This window comes from Hippocampus zosterae, chromosome 2 (genome assembly GCF_025434085.1).
Source record: "Hippocampus zosterae strain Florida chromosome 2, ASM2543408v3, whole genome shotgun sequence".
Lineage (NCBI taxonomy): Eukaryota > Metazoa > Chordata > Actinopteri > Syngnathiformes > Syngnathidae > Hippocampus > Hippocampus zosterae.
In genome coordinates this window covers 17,018,319-17,034,949 of record NC_067452.1, presented here as the reverse complement: position 1 = coordinate 17,034,949, position 16,631 = coordinate 17,018,319, and the positions used below count along the sequence as shown (strand labels likewise).

Genomic DNA, 16,631 nt, shown 5'->3' with positions numbered 1-16,631 from the left:
ACACGAGATAAATATACTATGTAAAACCAGTATCGGCCACTGACAATTGTGTTGTTTATCGTTGTGTTTTGCAGTGGTGTAGACTGCACTGCATCACACTGGAAGCGATTACGAATATTTCTGAACCAAACAATCAAGCAAAATATTGAATTTGCACGCCACTGCAAACTCCACCAGCAGACTGCCGAATACTTTTCAATTTATGACAAAAACATCTCAAAGGCAGAATATTTCATACCGTTGTATTGCAATTAGTCATAATGTTACGCAGCCCCATTACTTCCCTTGCCCCCCTGCAAAAGCCAACTTGATGGAGGCAATTTAGTCCACAGGCAAGAAAACATAACAAAACAAGAGGGTCAGTGTGACGCGAGTGTGCCCGCATTAGATATTGTATATGAGCACCATCCTGTCGATAGGCGCCCTGCAGATGGGACACGTCTTTGGCTCCGGCAGAGCCTCGTAGCATCTCGTGCACGTGCACACGTGACCGCACTCTAGAAAGACACAGGAGCGCTCCTGGAACAAGCAGACGGTGCACCTGCTGGCTTGCGCGCCGCTTTCCTCCAAATTGTGTTCCCCCTTATTTTTCTTCTCTTGCTCCTCAAACTCCCGAAGCATGCGCTTCACGCGCTTCCTCTGTCTGTGGCAGACGTACTGCTTCCACAGTAGGTAGACGAAGGTGGAGCAGGCAGCAAGGCCAAAGACTACAGTCAGAATCCTCCACAGTCGGACATCTCGCTCCTGCTTCCTCAGGAGAGCGTCGTAGTCCAGCCGAGTGAGGAAATAAGTGAAGCCTTGCTTGGGCGGCTGTAGCTTAATGATGTTGTTATCCAGCACCAGCTCGCCTACGCCTGTGACGCTGTCGCCCACGCGCAACATCTCCTCGGTTTCGTGAATGCCTTTGGGTCGCTCGCCACTAATGAAGTTACCGATGGCGCTGGACAGGGACTGAACTGCGGGGTGGAAGTTCTCATACGTGGTCTCCAGGTTCAACTCGGCGGCGTCGAGCGGGCGCATGATGCGAACGGTGGCGGCGATGTCGTCGTCGTGCGGGCCGAGCGCAAACGGAACGGTGTTGGTGCGCTGGTGGATGACTTTCTGAGTGTTGCTCCTGCGCATAAGAAACGTGAATGAATGCTGTGGAACTCTTGGTGTAACGATTCATTCTACGCCGCATTCTCAAATGATTATGCAAATTTGTTTTTTTTCCCTCAGATTTTTATAAATAGCCTGTAGGGATAAACTCTACAACATCGATGCAGGATTGTAAAAGCTGCTACAAAATGTGTCCAAACTAAGGCCATTTTTTCAGTGGCCTGCGACATCCATCCATCCATTTTCCGAACCACTCGATCCTCACTAGGGTCGCGGGGGGTGCTGGAGCCTATCCCAGCCGTCTTCGAGCAGTAGGCGGGGGACTGAATCAGTTGCCAGCCAATCGCAGGGCACACAGAGACAAACAACCATCCACGGCCATACTCACACCTAGGGATAATTTGGAGCGTCCAATCGGCCTGCCATGCATGTTTTTGGAATGTGGGAGGAAACCGGAACACCCGGAGAAAACCCATGCAGGCCCGGGGAGAACATGCAAACTCCACACAGGGAGGCTGGAGCTGGAATTGAACCCGGTACCTCTGCACTGTGAAGCCGACGTGCTAACCACTGGACTACCATGCCACGGCCTGCGACATGACAATATATATTCACTAAAAACACTATTTTGACATGGGCCAAATAGTTTGATAAAAAGCTGAAGGTGGGCAGAGTGAGAAGGAAGGATCTCAGAAAAATAGGTGACATTATTACTCATACATTTGTACATATACTGTATACTATTGTTTTCTCGATATTCGAATATACAAATAAACCATTTATGATATTTAGAATAACACAATTTGTCTTCAAAACACTGTCGACAAAGATAATTCAATTTGAGAGGCAAAAGTAGTTACTTCCACTTTGTGGAGGTTTGTTTGAAAACATTTAAAGTATTCGCTAACAGTTGATGACTTGTGCTGAGTGCCAAACACCATTTGCATCATAGTTTGGGATCTGAGGTATACCGTTCAGCCACCGTGATGGCAAAACCACCTACTAAGGCCCTATATAGGATTCATCCCAGCGCCAACCAGCCATCAATTCTTGCGGCCCCTCTGCAGCTATGCGACAAGACAAAAAAATAAAATAAAATAAAATAAAAATGCTGCGACCGATTCGTGCTTCAAAGACGACAAGGACCTGGCGTTCGTGTGGGGCTCATAACTTTCAACCTGATTGAAGAGATGTTGATTTCACTTTAATTTTCTAATTGTAATCCTTCAACGGTTGAAAAGCAACAGCCGTTACTGAATCGTTTGAGACCCGATTGTTAAAAGAACCAATATTATCCATGAATAGAATTCGTTCAAATGAATCGTTACACATTTGACATGCTTTTTTTTCCAACTTACCACAGTTGGGTGGTGCGGTTCCACACCATTTTCTCCTCCTTCAAAGTCAGTCTCTCAATGACGCCTTTGCAGTTGTCGAGAAACTGGCTATGGAGAGTTTCCTTCACAGACCTCGCCACGCCTGCAAAGAAGGACATATGGTGCCGCGGTTGTAATACAGCCTGTCGAATGTTTGGTTACAGCTGAGTTTGTGTGTGTGTTCCTAAATTCTGATGGTCCGTAGAGACTCCGAATGCATGTGGTGTCTCTATAAGAACGTACGACCATCAAAGCAGTGTCTGATCAGCTTGGAGATAATGGTTGTACGAATGACTACATATTACATGATGCCATGTGGTAAATAAAGAATGTTTGGCACAATTAAGTGAAATTTGTACATTTCTTGTGGCACTGCGGTGGGGAATCACGAGTCGACTCACCCTCGATGACAGCATAAGGGAAACATCTTCCAGGTGTTTCAGACAGGATTATTTTCAAATCCTGGTCAATGGAAACTTTCTTGGCATCCTGTGCACAGGAGAGATTTCTCATGTGTGACACATGTGATTGATTCACTTCCATATTGTGACACTGTGGTGGAACGTGTGTGTTTTGAATGTGGCAGACCTTCAATTTGGTCACTGTCGCTGCTTTGTTCCTATACACATTGTAGAAGACAGCAGTGAGGGCCGAGCTGGTAGCCAAAAGGCCCACCTGTAAAGCTGACGGATTCCAATCCAGCATCATGGACTGTCATGACAGCGATAAGAGCACACATTTGTGTCAAACAGGTCTACATTGAAAAGAAATATCATACGTGTCCATCTCTACAGGGGCAGATGCTGCCCCACCCATCTTCCTCATGTTTTCCCTCTTCCCTATCTAAGAAACTAAGAAGCTAACCACCAGGCTGCCCGTTTTGTCTCCCCCCCGTTGGTCATTGTTACTTTTCATGTTTCTTGGACTGGTTGTAACTGTAAAGACAAATTCCTATTTTTACTTACACTTAGATGATTGTGATTTTTCATGTTATGTTGTTACGTGTATGTTGTTACATGTTACGTGTTTCAAGGGTTGTTAAATCAGTAATGTGATTCAAATTGACTGGTTTTGCTGTTAATTTGGATTTTTAATCCATCTTTAAATTTAAAATAAAACAGGATCTGAGAAAATATTGTCAATTTTTGGTGGCCTGTCCATATTATTACAGACAGGTCCAAAATATTGTGGAAATGTCGGGCATGAATGGCATGCAAACCATTATATTCAAATAATTCAACTCTTGAACAGCACAAACAAGAAGCTTCGATGAATAAGAGATTCTGAAAAATCTGCCTTAAATTTGGGGTTTCATGTGTGTAATTCCACGTCCAGGAGATGCCATGAGTTTACCTGCAATCTCGAACTGAAATTCCCTAAACGGACTGGTGTCCCCCAAACTAATTGGCTTCTTTTCAAATATTATTTAACTCCATTCCAAGCCGCGCATACCATGAATGCAATTTCGATGACCGATGATGAAATTCACATTTACCACGGTTTTCTTTGATTTGATGATTCCTTGTTTAAAAAAAAAAACCTAAAAACGTAGTATAACGTTCATGCGTCAGAGCAATGTGCTATGGCGACGAACAGGGACGACCTTACCTTTTCATGCCAACAGACAGTGAAGAAAGTTTAAAACGAGCGATAGTTTCATGTGGAAACGCCGTTTATGAACGCTTTGCTTTCCCTCTTTGAATGTGCTTGCTAGCATACATGCTAGCTCCCTGAATTAACAATTGGCCGGCGTCACTCCAGCCAACCACATAACACGCTTCGAACGGTTCCGCAGATTAATATTGCTGAGGCATTTCCCAACTGTCAAGATATTACCTATAAGAATCATTTGCGCGTCCCTGATGAGGTCACGGCGGCCTGCGGTCAGTCAAGCTTTGTCAACAAACCTTCAACTGACGTCTTCACGTTGCCAGATACCGGTGACGTTTTTCTGTCATGATCGTACAGAGTAGGAACATTGTCATTTATTTTACATTTAAAATATATCGTAATTTTGTTGGAACACACGACGTTATTAATTGTATTATTCTTATTATTATACACATTGTTTGTGTGACAATGCACATTATCTTGCGTCTCAAAAGAGACAATGGGAAAAAAATACCTGGCAACCCTGCACTTCGTCGCTTTCACCGCTGGATGTCAGTGTAGTCATTTGTAACCACGTGAGTGCCAAGTGTTTGGACATTCACGTTCGTGCTGCGCGTGCAAAAACACGTTTCTTCGTTTTCCAGTAGGTGGCCCAATCTACTTGTGGAGAAAAAAAAGACTGGCAGATGTAAAAATGCTTATCCAATTCATGTACTTTAATTAAAAGTAAAACTAAAAAGTATCTAGGCTGAAATGTATTAAAGTACAAAAATAAAAATGCAGCATTTACCGGCTAATATTTGCAATATCCGTTTTGATGACTCAAAATAGTTTATTACTTCTTAAACAATGTATCTCGTGATTGAAATGAGAACAAGCAAAAGATTATGTTGCATATTCCATGAAAACAGCATGTGATGCTCCCATAGTCTTACTAACATTGTAAGCTGACAGTTGAATAGCAAACAAAGGGGGAAAAGTGTGTGTGTGTGTGCGTGTGTGCGTGTGTGTGTCGGGGTGGGGGGTGGGGGGGTAAATTAGCTATTGGTAACAAATGAAAGATACACCTTGTGTTTGTGTTTTTCAGACTAAACGAGAATTTTTCAACACCAGAAGCTTGTGCTTATTTGGGCTTAAACACAACACAGTTGCCACAAATCATTCTTGCAGCCAACAACATCAAATGATTCTCTGAAATAACTTCATGAATCAGGGAATATCTCGCTTCTCAAAATCAGTTGCGATCAGTGTTAGTTTTTTCCAACTCATGAGCAAGCAAGCCAGCGTGATCAAATCAATCAGCCACGGGTGACTTGTGTTATACAGGTACATCAGAATCAGAATCAGAATCATCTTTATTGGCCAAGTATGTAGAACACACAAGGAATTTGTCCCCGGTAGAACACGCTGCACTAGTATCATCATAAGGACATGACAAATAAGTAAGGAAGGAATATTATTTGATTTTTATACTTTTTTGTGAAAGTGAAACTGAGAGGATGCTTAGGGTGTGCACTAACACAAAAATATAGAATATTAATAACATGCACACAGACACACATCTTTTTTTAAGTCTATCTACTGTATCTCCCCCCACACCTCTTTGATTGACTTGGGACCAGTTCACAAGCTACTGGGCACCCCTGATAAAGATGAATAACAAGACATTAAGACTCTCAGAAGACAGTGTTGAGAGAACTGAAAGAAGCAAGTGGAGAACGCCACAGAGGCGCAGCCACAGCCCGAGAGTGTGTAGGCTGAGGGTGAGATGCAAGCAGAGTGCCACACACAAACACAATAATACAAATAAGTGCATTCACAAGCACTGGACCATCAGGTTTGTGATGTGGGGAGAAAATGCCTGCATAATGTTTGTGTATGTGTGTGTCTTACATTTTATTTCAATAACATGAAATTGAGGTTTATTTGACAAAGGCAACACATGCATAATTGCCTTGGGAAAATATGACGAAGATGTCTAGCTTCAGCATTTTTGCAATCTTTGTTTGCAGTCAGGGTTTTGAATATTCCTAGGAATCAAGTCACTTATTGAAAATAATGGTTTTCAATTGCTCCAGCACGGTATTATAATTCGCGACCATGAACTGTCAGATGCTCAGGGTGTTCTGCGCAAGGCCTAGCATTGTGAAGCAGCCACGAGTTGTCCTGCCACACCGCTCACCTCTTCTCACACACTGAACGAAGAAAATGGTGCCGGATCTCTTTGTAGACATGGTGATAGATTGTGAATGGGAAACATTGGAAATTGTAGCTGTTTGAAATGTATCTGTTGTGACACAGGTAGAGCAACCTATGTGGAACACATTGTGTCATTGTTAATGCCACATTTCATTGACGTTCCCAGTGGCCATGTCAACCACGTTTCAGGACAACAACACGGGGGGACGAGATTGTCAGAATCAGAAACATCTTTATTGGCCAAGTATGTAGAACACACAAGGAATTTGACTCCAGTAGTGTAGGCTTCATGACTATTGTAAGAACAAGCAACTACGATAAACAAAGACATGACAAATAAGGATCTAAAGATTTTCCGTAATGTAAGGGTACCATTGAGCAGTAGTACCACCCAATGACAGCTCTGCGACAATGTGCAGAGTCATCGAGCAGAGACAAACTGATCAGTGGTGCAATAAAATACCGTTGTGTCGTTGGTGTAGCTCAGGGGTGTCCAAACCTTTTGCCAAGGGGGCCAGATTTTATGTGGTAAAATGTCGGGGGGCCGACCTTGGCTGACATTCTTTACATTGAACAACAATATTGTTCAACAAATTTTAGTAAGCCAGTCTGTTTCACATTTCCATTTTTATTTTAATTTCAACAATCTTAAGAATTTCTTTTGGTTCATTTGAAACAGGTATATCACATGCAACTGCTTATTCACTTGACTTTTTCTTAAACAGAAGTCTCCTGAGTGCAAATTGATTGATTTGAAACATAAGATGTATCACCATGACTTTTCAATAGTCACAAAACCTTTGACTCGAACAACAGGGAAATGAACAAGCAATACACATATCCACAACTGCAAGGATCATTTGAAATATGACATATCAGTCAATATAAACACGGAGTGATGTCTTGTTAACTCGTGAGTGATGCCCTCTAGTGTCTAAATGCTATTATTCATTTAGTGAATGCTATTACTCATTTAGCCACTAGAGGGAAGCAGTGCTCTATGAAACATCACTCACCAGTCTACGAGACCTCAGTCAATGCAACACGTGTTCCATTGCGCCCAACCTGTGGGCCAGACGGCACTGATTTTATGACAGGGTCCGAGGGCCGGATGAAATTCGACCGCGGGCCGGATTTGGCCCGCGGGCCGGACTTTGGACATGCCTGGTGTAGCTAGTTGTTGTACCATTTTTTAAAGTGAACAGTACCAGTAATTGTAATTTAACTTTGGGTGTGCAATTATCCAGGAAATCCTTGAGCACTTTTAGTGTCCAGTGCTGTGGAATATTGATCAACAACAATCGTTCAAGTATGTAGAGAGTTGGAGCCACAGTGATGAGTGTGGTAATACTGTACCGCAGGGGTGTGCAAAAATATAATGAGCCATTATATTATATTATTATTAATTTAAGTTGCTGTTTAAGGAGTTAATGGCGAGAGGGAAGAAGCTGTTTGAATGTCTGCTGGTTTTGGAGCGCGTAGTTCAGTCACGCTGACCTGAAGGGAGTCGCTGGAAAAGGTGGTGGGCACGGTGTGGGGGGGTCCAGTCGGATTATCCATGCCCTTGTCTTGGTTCTAGCGGTGTGCAAGTCTTCGAGAGTGGGTAGGGCGGTAAAAAAGATTTTTTCCGCAGTCGTGACTGTCCGTTGCAGTCGGCTTTTGTCCTTTTTTGTGGCAGCCCCAAACCAGACTGTGAGAGAGGAACACAGAAATGATTCGATGACTGCTGAATAGAACTGTATCAGCAGCTCCTGTGGCCGGGTGCGCTTCCTCAGCAGCCTCAGGAAGTACATCCTCTGATGGGGTTGTTGTTTTTTTTTCTCCATGCCGTGATTGCTATGGATGCCGGAGACAGATTTTTCATTTGTCAAAAAAAAATTGCCATGGCCGTCACTGTACCAATGAGAAGTCTAATAAAGTGGAGTGAATGCAACAACAAAACATGACGGTACATCAGAGGCCACAACACAAACCTGGAGCCTGTCTGTAATGAGATGGGCAGCGTACAAGTTTTGTTACGGTCTGCCATATTTTGTGGGCGTTTTGTCCTGTTTTTACAGAATAGGCTTGAGTGTATGATGGTCGTTCTGCCAATCACTTCGCATCCCCACGTGTGACGGTTTGTGGCCCCGGCGTGAAACGAAGCATTACATTCTACTGCACTCTCACCTGAGGCAGGTGGTCTGAAACAGGGCAGGGGTGCCTCCGTAATGTTTTTGGGCCGCTGCGGCGAGAGGGAAAATAATGTGGAGCTAGCAAAATCAAATACAGAGCTGCAATGTCTACCTGCAGCTTGTGCGAGATTCCGGAACGACAGCATAAAGGCTTTGTCGTCAACAAAATGCTGATGTTAGTGGCAAAAACTGATGATGAGTGAGTCACCGTCCTGGTTTTGGAGACATCTGCGATGTCAGACGCCGACAGCCAAACTGCTGTGACAGGTTCTTTATGTTCTCTCTCTGCACAATTCCATCTGCTGATGAATTGCCCCCCTCAGCATGAGCGGCCTGGAAGCCGGCAGGGGAAACCATCAGACTACATTCATTAGGGCTGACTTTCGGTTTACGAGTTACAATCTCTTTGAATTTTGTCAATTTACTGTCTAATAGCTCAGGGAATACAATACATAGCTGCATATGGGTCGAAGGGTTGGAGTGACGCATATTCCCATCAGAAACCTGCACAGTTTCATTTGCACCACCCCCTTGATCTCTCCAAGATCACCAAGGAATCATAGGGAACTTTTTATTTCTCATGTTTTGAAAATAAATCTTAAACCTTTATTTCTTAGAACACAATGATGTCGGTGGTTATGAACGCAATTACAAGGAAAGCGGCTCAGAACAATTCTCCAAACTGTGAAGTTATGTAAGAGCTGATGTGGAAAGAAACAAGCTTGAGTACAATCATGACAGACTGAAATTTGCCTGAGCACAATGAATGGAACATTTCGGCGTGCTCTGCTCGCACGTTTATCACAGTGTTCTCTTTGAAGGTGTCACATCATTAAAGACAAGAGCTCAACACAAAAGGTTACAGTTGACACGTCATGCATAATTGATGAGCACGGTGACGAGGGCATTAATTACGATGTCCCATCAATGGCTTGTGTCCTAATCCACCGCCTCCCTCCATAGTAAATCAGTAACAAACTTTGGAACATCATTAGGATTGTCAGGTTAGAAATACGACGCGAACATACAAACACCATGCTTTGAAAAAAAGCAAAGCAAAGATGACCAGACGTCATCTCACGCTGCTTAAGAGCGACGTTTGTCATTGTGCTCGTAAGGGTTGTGCATCAGCAACTCTTCTTGTAAACATTCCCGACTCGCTACAGTCAATCTGGCGCACCGGCGTCGGAGCCAGCTGGCAGAATGCAAAGTGCCCTCGCGCAAGACCAGCCCGCTAAACGGACGCCGGTGAACACATTTCAAGGAGGGAGAAAGGACGGAGTTCAATGAAGAGAAGAATGAGTTCCATTTGTTCCCTGTTCACAATCACACCAGCGAGGTGATAAATGTGAATGTGTTGTTATTGCTCTCACTGACAAAGTTGATTTGGCACTGCTCCAGTCTAGCAATATCCCTGAGATCCAACTGGGAGAGTAACTGCGTCGGATCTGCGTTTGTGGTGAAAACCTTCTGCTTCCTTTTGGGCTGCGTCTCCAAGGGCTGCTGGGCTCCCGCCTTCTGGTTGTCGCTGCCATCGTCGTCGTCGTCCTCCTCTTCCTCCTCTTCCGTGATGGAGCAGAGACGAGTAGCGCTTCCAGGCGTCTCGGCGGATGACCTATAGTGGCAGTGCCCATTCAGCAGCCTCCTCAGGGGCATCAGGGGCACCGCCTCCTCCCCCAGCAGCTGCTGCTGGCAGTGCCGAAAGTCACTCTGGCGCTTGAGACGCTTAAACTCGCTGAAGGCAGAGGTGGCGTGCCGGTAGAGGCTTCGCGCAATGGCTTGGGCCTTCTCCGCCTTCCTCACCAAGACAGCGTGACAACGCAGGACGACGGCCATGTTCTTAACCTGGTGCCTGTAGATCCAGGCCAGGATCTTGGGCCGACACGGGTCCGCTGTACAGCAGGTGATCCGGCTCAGGGAGTAAAGATGAATGGGACTTTTTTTCCCCGATTTGTCAGCACTCATGCGGATGCCTTGCGGTCCCACGGCCAACCTCATTTTCAGGCTCTGCTCCCCGTAGCTGCTCTTTGCCCAGATCTTGGCCACCGCTTCCTGGGTGCAACCTTCCCCCTTAGCTGTGATGGTGACCACACTTCCCAGATAGCGCACGGTGTACACGGGCTCCTCTCGGTTTAGTTCCACCTTCTGGCGTTTGGTATAAAAGATGTTTCCCACCCAATCGAAGGGGCAGTCGGGCAGCAGGTCAGGACAGGAGCGCAGCAGAGATGAGAGGATGGAGTGATAGGTCAGTCCTGTTCCGAGACTCTTGGCTTTCATTTTATTGTCGTCCTCCACCAGAACAAACTTATTCCTCCTCCAAGGTAGCATGGCGTGGCAGCAGGAGGAGCTCCTGTGCCCCTTGGTTGCCTCTTTTCAGCTCAGACTGGATAAACCGGAGGTTCAGCGTCGATGAGAGAGAGCGACAGACAGAGAAGCTGCTTTGCCTCGCACAGAAGAGTGACTGAGAGCCAACCAGGCTCAGTCGGTCTGCTCGCCTCCTCGCTCCTCCTTCCCTCGCCTCCTCTTTCTTTCTTTCTTCTCCTGTGCCGTTTGCATCATGATGCGCCGAGCCGAGCGTTCGGAGCGTGCACACCCCTCCCCGCCTCTTTGTTTGGCTTCCAAATGGATCCCGTCGGAAGCATTACTGAGCTGTCCGCTGGCTCTGCAATGAACTATCGCTATATTTATGACTCCTATAAAGCAGAGGATCCATCGCCCACGGGAACTCTCGAGAGGTGTTAAATGACGGCCGTGTGACTACTTCTGGATTCTGCTTGATTGAACATGAAACAATTTCTTGTTTGGGGGAGCATCACATTTGAATCCTGACATGTCACATATGTTACAAACACTTCAACCTTATTGATCAGTGTGCACAATGTCTGTGATGATGCCGTTTTCTTTCCCCTCTACCTCTTTGTTTTACCAGTGATACAACTGTGTGTGTTGCACAGAGCAGCAAAAATTTGAAACGTGAAATTTAACAGCTCGCTTCTTAATTCCAACTCAAACAGAGGACAGTGGTGCTGTTCCTGACCACCTGAAACTTTTCTAGTACTAGAACAAAATTTCAGGTAACGTGTACTTAACAATCATTACAATAAGTTACAATTAAATGTCACAAACATGAGGAATGTTCATGATCAGAGTGTGTTGTTAGGACTACAGAAGGCGGAAACCCCCCCATCTTTGACGCAGGCAGATGTTGCATTTTTGTTGTTCAAATATTACATTTCAGCCAATACTGAATGACTTGTATATGTTTGATATTTTGCACAATAAAAAAAGAAAAAAGTAATGCCCTAACTTTTTGGAAAGTGGGTTACACCTACCTACGGCATTACTCAAAAGCATTATTGCAATGCTGACAGAGGAATAACCTAATGGGTTCAAAAAGATTTCCATGGAGACGCAAGGTAATCTATTTTTCTCTCAATTGCATAATGGATGGTTAGATCTTTACCCCCCCCCCAAAAAAAAATGCTCTCCCCAATCCTTCTAGTGTTGTTTTTTTTAAAATACTTTCTATCATGTGCATCTGTCTGGCTTCCTATTCCTTTTGATGCTGTGTTCAGCTGCAAAGTATTGCATACCCAATTCCAACTGTCATTTAATCAGGCTAGTCGGCGAAATGGTCTTTTTGTGAGTGTACACAGCTGCCCTGACCAGTCAGTTGTGGCAGCAATAAAGATGAAGTAAAGACTCCACGTCTGAGAGCCGGAAAAGAAAAATGTCAAATGACATATGAATTATTTTGATATGTTCTCGAATGCAGTTTGAAGCAAATCTTTCACAGACAAGAGTGTTGGCCAACATTTGTTTCCAAATAAAACAACGCTACACCGTCAATGTTATAAAATAGTTGTCATTTAGCTTGTGCAGTGATATCAGTTGGAAAGCTGAGTGACTGAACCAAATTTTGTGCCAATTCCTGTGAATAAATTTTGAGACATACAGCATCACCAAGAAATCATATTGTGATAGCCCTAGAGTAAAGACGAGTTCCATGTAATTCATAGCGTGAAGCATCCACTTCCCAAATGTGTTTTTCCACTAGACCACTTTGGAAATTTTGGAGCTGTGTTTGTAAAGATTTTCTTTCAAGCACGGGCGTCATCACTGAGTCAGACTCTTCATCACACAACAGTGCGATGTAATCAATGAAAGGGGTCTTGTGAGAGTGCCCCACCTCCGGCTACACTGATTAATGTCATGTGTGAAGGGGATGGTGAGATTGCGAGCCGCTCAGTTACGCACGCGAGTGAAGATGTTACAGAGACAAATGCATTCCATCATGAAAGACACTTTCCCCATAGAAAGGCCTGGAATGGTTTTGCCGAGGATCTATGAGGAAGGAGCAATTTACGAGCGACAGTGGCAGAACCCAATATTACTTTGGTTCTCTGGCCTTTTGTTCATGATGTAACGAGGAGACAGATGTGTGCAGCACAACACATTTTCAGTCGGTGCATTGCTTACCCTTTATCAGCAAAGTGCTGTCCGTACAACATTGAGGGATCAAGTGAGCTTCTACGGTCAAATAAAAAGAAGATCCACCAATTAGCCAACAGTAATGAAGACCGGGGGCTCCACGTCAAAGAGCAAATTTCACGTGGCACCGGAAAGACTAAAAGCTAGGTCAACACTTGGGTAAGCGCGCTATACTCACGTCGATACCTAGTGGTGGTTTTGGGCACTTACTTTAGGTACCGTATGTTAAATAAACACTGTATGGATAAATAAAGCGAAATACTTCCTGCCATCTGTCCTTCCTGTCATGTGTGGGACAGCAAAAAGCCTATGCCCAAGTTGCCAGTAATTTTTTTTTTCTTAATTGGACTTTGTGGCACAAACGAATGTTGACTGATATTTTTTTCGATTGTAGCCATGAAAAAAAGCACAAAAATTCTGTTCTAACCAGCAATCATTTTCAACATTTTACAGTACATCTCCATCATTTCATTTGTATTAGCGTAGCTGTGTAACACTGCAATTAATCTTAAACCATTTAGCGTACTGTTCTATGCTTTTCCTTTTATGACATCCAAAAACCAATCTACAGAAAACACATTGCTTCTAAACGATGTTTGAGTGGAATCTATGCATCAAATAATCATCAAGAATCAGTAAAACACACATACACCGGGTATAAGAAGACATCCGAGTGATGGGCATGCAAACATTGACTGCGCCTCTGAGTTTCCAATGGGTTCCGTGTTCTGTTTAAGGGCACCCCGACAGTCATCAGAATGCAGACTAGCATCTCTCAACAACTATAGTTGCATTTCCCTTTTCTTTAACCCACAGTAGGAGCTATGCTACAAGAATGGTGAACTATCCTGATCACACAAAAGCAGCAAAAGGCCTACAGATGTTTTTGAGATCACAAGAAGTTCACACCTCTTCCTGTCAGACGGATTCTCAAAGGTCTAATATTCACATGTCAGGCTGATCATGTCAGACTCGTGCAGCCAGCACATTCCGCATGGCCATTTTCACCCCCCTGAAGAATTAGATTCCGTAGTGCAATTCCCTTTAAAATGCAGTGTGAATGCTAAGAAATGCTGTTGATGGGCCTAAATGTCAAAGACAACTGGGCTAATATATGACAGTGAACCATATCACAGAAAGTCATACCAGTTCCCAAATGTCACACATGTATGACAACACAGAGTCTGTAAGCAGAATGGAGACGTGATGAAATCACTGCAGAATCTTTTTCTCTGTATACTGAAATAAAGAAGGTCCCATTTAACCTACGGTGGCGCGTGACCTGCTTCACCGGAAGTTGTTCGTGGTCAGTAGTCTGCACTTGCAGCTAGCGATTACAGCTTTTGTCATCCATCTTTTTAAATTTTATTACTCTCATTCTAAGTTTGTTTAATGTGCAAATCACCGATGGCACTGGCAAAGAATGAGAATCTGAAGTGCCAGGAGAAAAAAAATTAAAATGATACGATTGTGACGTCATTGCACTGAAGACTCTGCCAAAGTGCATCCCATGCCGTTGCGACAGGTGTTGACTAAGGTAGGCACTGATTCCTTTTTATAAACTTACTAGCTGGTTCGCCGCCCTCCGGGCGGCTCATCAGCTAGTTCCTGCGGAAGGCTGGTAAGGTGGTGGTTCGGCCCACAAAAGTGTTGTTGCTTGGTTCAACTTTTTGTTCATCTTCCTTGCTTATCGCGAAAATAAAGAGATGTTTAGCTCTACTAAATAACTAACAATTTCATTGCAATGCTTGTGGGTAGACAACATTTTTTCGCTAAGATGCCCGCGCGATCGTAGTGAGCCACTGCCTGAGCGGCGCAGTGGTGGCGCGGTGAAGTAGGTACGTTTTGAAAAGGGACAGACGGAAGGACAGACCGCGTGCGGGACGACGCGCAATATATATATAGATAGTGTTGAGGAATGGGAGCTGTCAATTTGCTCTTGGCCCTTCCTTGGTTACAGATTCTTTTATCTCTCTATAAGGTGGAAGAAGACCCAACACCACGTAGTCTTTTCTTCAGTTTATCGCAACGCAACACGAATCGATTCGGGCTCCTGTGAGTCTCAGATTTCATCAGGAAGCCCCGAAGAAACACATACATGAGATTATATAGAGACAATATGATAATGAGAGGCGTGGAGGTACGCCTCCCATGCAAATCCCGAAACAAAGAAAGTAACATGTCATCTGACCCGGTGTGGCCGGAGGAAGCCAGGAGCGGTGAGGTGAGACCAGACCACCACTACCCCCCATTTGGTGCGATGGCAGGAACAAAGGAACAAAGATACCGGAGATAACAGCTCCTCTAAAACATGTCCCGCGGAGGGGGGGGCCCCCAAAGTGGTGGGGGCCGAGGGCACTAAAGTTGATTGTAATAACATTGAGCAGGAAATACCCTCAACCGCATTTGTACATTGTTTCTTTCAGTGTCTGAACAAACACAACCAACAGGAAGGAACAACACCATAACCAAATAAAAAGCAGAAATAAGGAAGATCAAGCAAAGTTCGATTCTGATATGATGACAAAGTATAGACCACTGCTGCTGGTCACAGATCTTGAGATTAGGGTTCCTCTTTGAGGGCACTTGAGAGCCTTCAGGGACTTTCATGAGGAAGTGGAGGCAATAAAAGCCCTTGGGGGGCTGTTAATTAACCAAAGGGAGATGGGCTCTAAACTTCAAAGTACATCCTTTGTTTTAACTACTTCAGCAGATGTTCAGGAGAGAGACTAGTGTCAATAGTTCTCATACCAAGATGAAATTCAACAATGTTCTACTACTACTTCTAGCGGAATAATTCCTTAACAATAGACTCTTGTATCGACTTTTCTCCTTTCTTTCATGTTTGGGGCTGTTATGGCTATTGCTCATCATGGCTTGCGTGTGTGTTCGCTTGAAAAGTCGATCTTGGGTCAAAAAAGTCTGGGCATCCCTATCTGGTTCCGATATAGGACATATACTGTCTTTTCTTCTCTGCATTTTGAACAACAGACAAAATGCAGCGGAGAGGGATACTGTACACCACATTTCAGCAACCTACTCCCAAAATAACATTAAGGTTCATAGAATTCTGTTGCAGGCTTGCTTGGTTTAGTGTTGTGGTAAGGTTAACAGCATTCGCTAGAACTGGGTTGGATCTGCTGCTCGAACTACTGGCCTCAGCCAGCCCCTCATTAATTAATTCATTGAATTCATTCTTGAAATTAGCCAGAGAAATCTGCTGGCCTTATTTATGACTGTGTTTGCATGCAGCACTTGGCAGAACAGCAGCAGTGCTTTTATGTCACCATAACTCTTGGGCAAAGACGAGGGGAGCAGATGGTTGCAGCAAGGTGCACACCGGGCTTTACAACAACCGCTTCAAGCCTCACCATCAAAAGCTTTGGTGGGTCACATTGTTCGCCACAACGGACACGCTAGGGCGAAATGCATTCCGTTCTAAAATACAATCAGGCATTACAAAATACAATCACGTATGACAAAATAATGTGCCATTGCAGAGCAACATGCAGTGCCTCAAAAAGATGAGTGGCAGCATCATTGCAAGTGGCATCTCATTTACTCCCCAGGTGTAATTGTCAATCAGGGGTAAATAATAAGACTGGGGAGACACTACTTCAAATGCAAATATAATTAGATGCTCTTTGATTTAATGTTTTAAATTATTCACAATGTGGACACA

At 44.3% G+C, this 16,631-nt stretch overlaps 2 protein-coding genes across 6 annotated transcripts in view; both read right to left on the bottom strand.

Annotated features, from left to right (window-relative positions):
* Positions 1-228: 228 nt before the first annotated feature.
* The window catches only part of mul1b (mitochondrial E3 ubiquitin protein ligase 1b), a 141,438-nt gene continuing 125,035 nt past the window's right edge, over positions 229-16,631 (bottom strand). For all 5 annotated transcript variants that reach the window (XM_052058532.1, XM_052058531.1, XM_052058535.1 and 2 more), the window contains exons 2-6: positions 4,083-4,099; positions 3,063-3,185; positions 2,876-2,963; positions 2,457-2,577; positions 229-1,114 (exon numbers count right to left, since the gene is read on the bottom strand). In XM_052058532.1, coding sequence (XP_051914492.1) covers positions 385-1,114; positions 2,457-2,577; positions 2,876-2,963; positions 3,063-3,182 — 1,059 coding nt within the window. In that variant the 5' untranslated portion in view covers positions 3,183-3,185; positions 4,083-4,099 and the 3' untranslated portion in view covers positions 229-384. The remainder of the gene's footprint in view (positions 1,115-2,456; positions 2,578-2,875; positions 2,964-3,062; positions 3,186-4,082; positions 4,100-16,631) is intronic.
* fam43b (family with sequence similarity 43 member B) lies at positions 9,014-11,603 on the bottom strand. Its single transcript, XM_052058537.1, has one exon. The coding sequence runs from the start codon at positions 10,784-10,786 to the stop codon at positions 9,785-9,787; it is 1,002 nt and encodes a 333-aa protein (XP_051914497.1). The 5' UTR covers positions 10,787-11,603; the 3' UTR covers positions 9,014-9,784.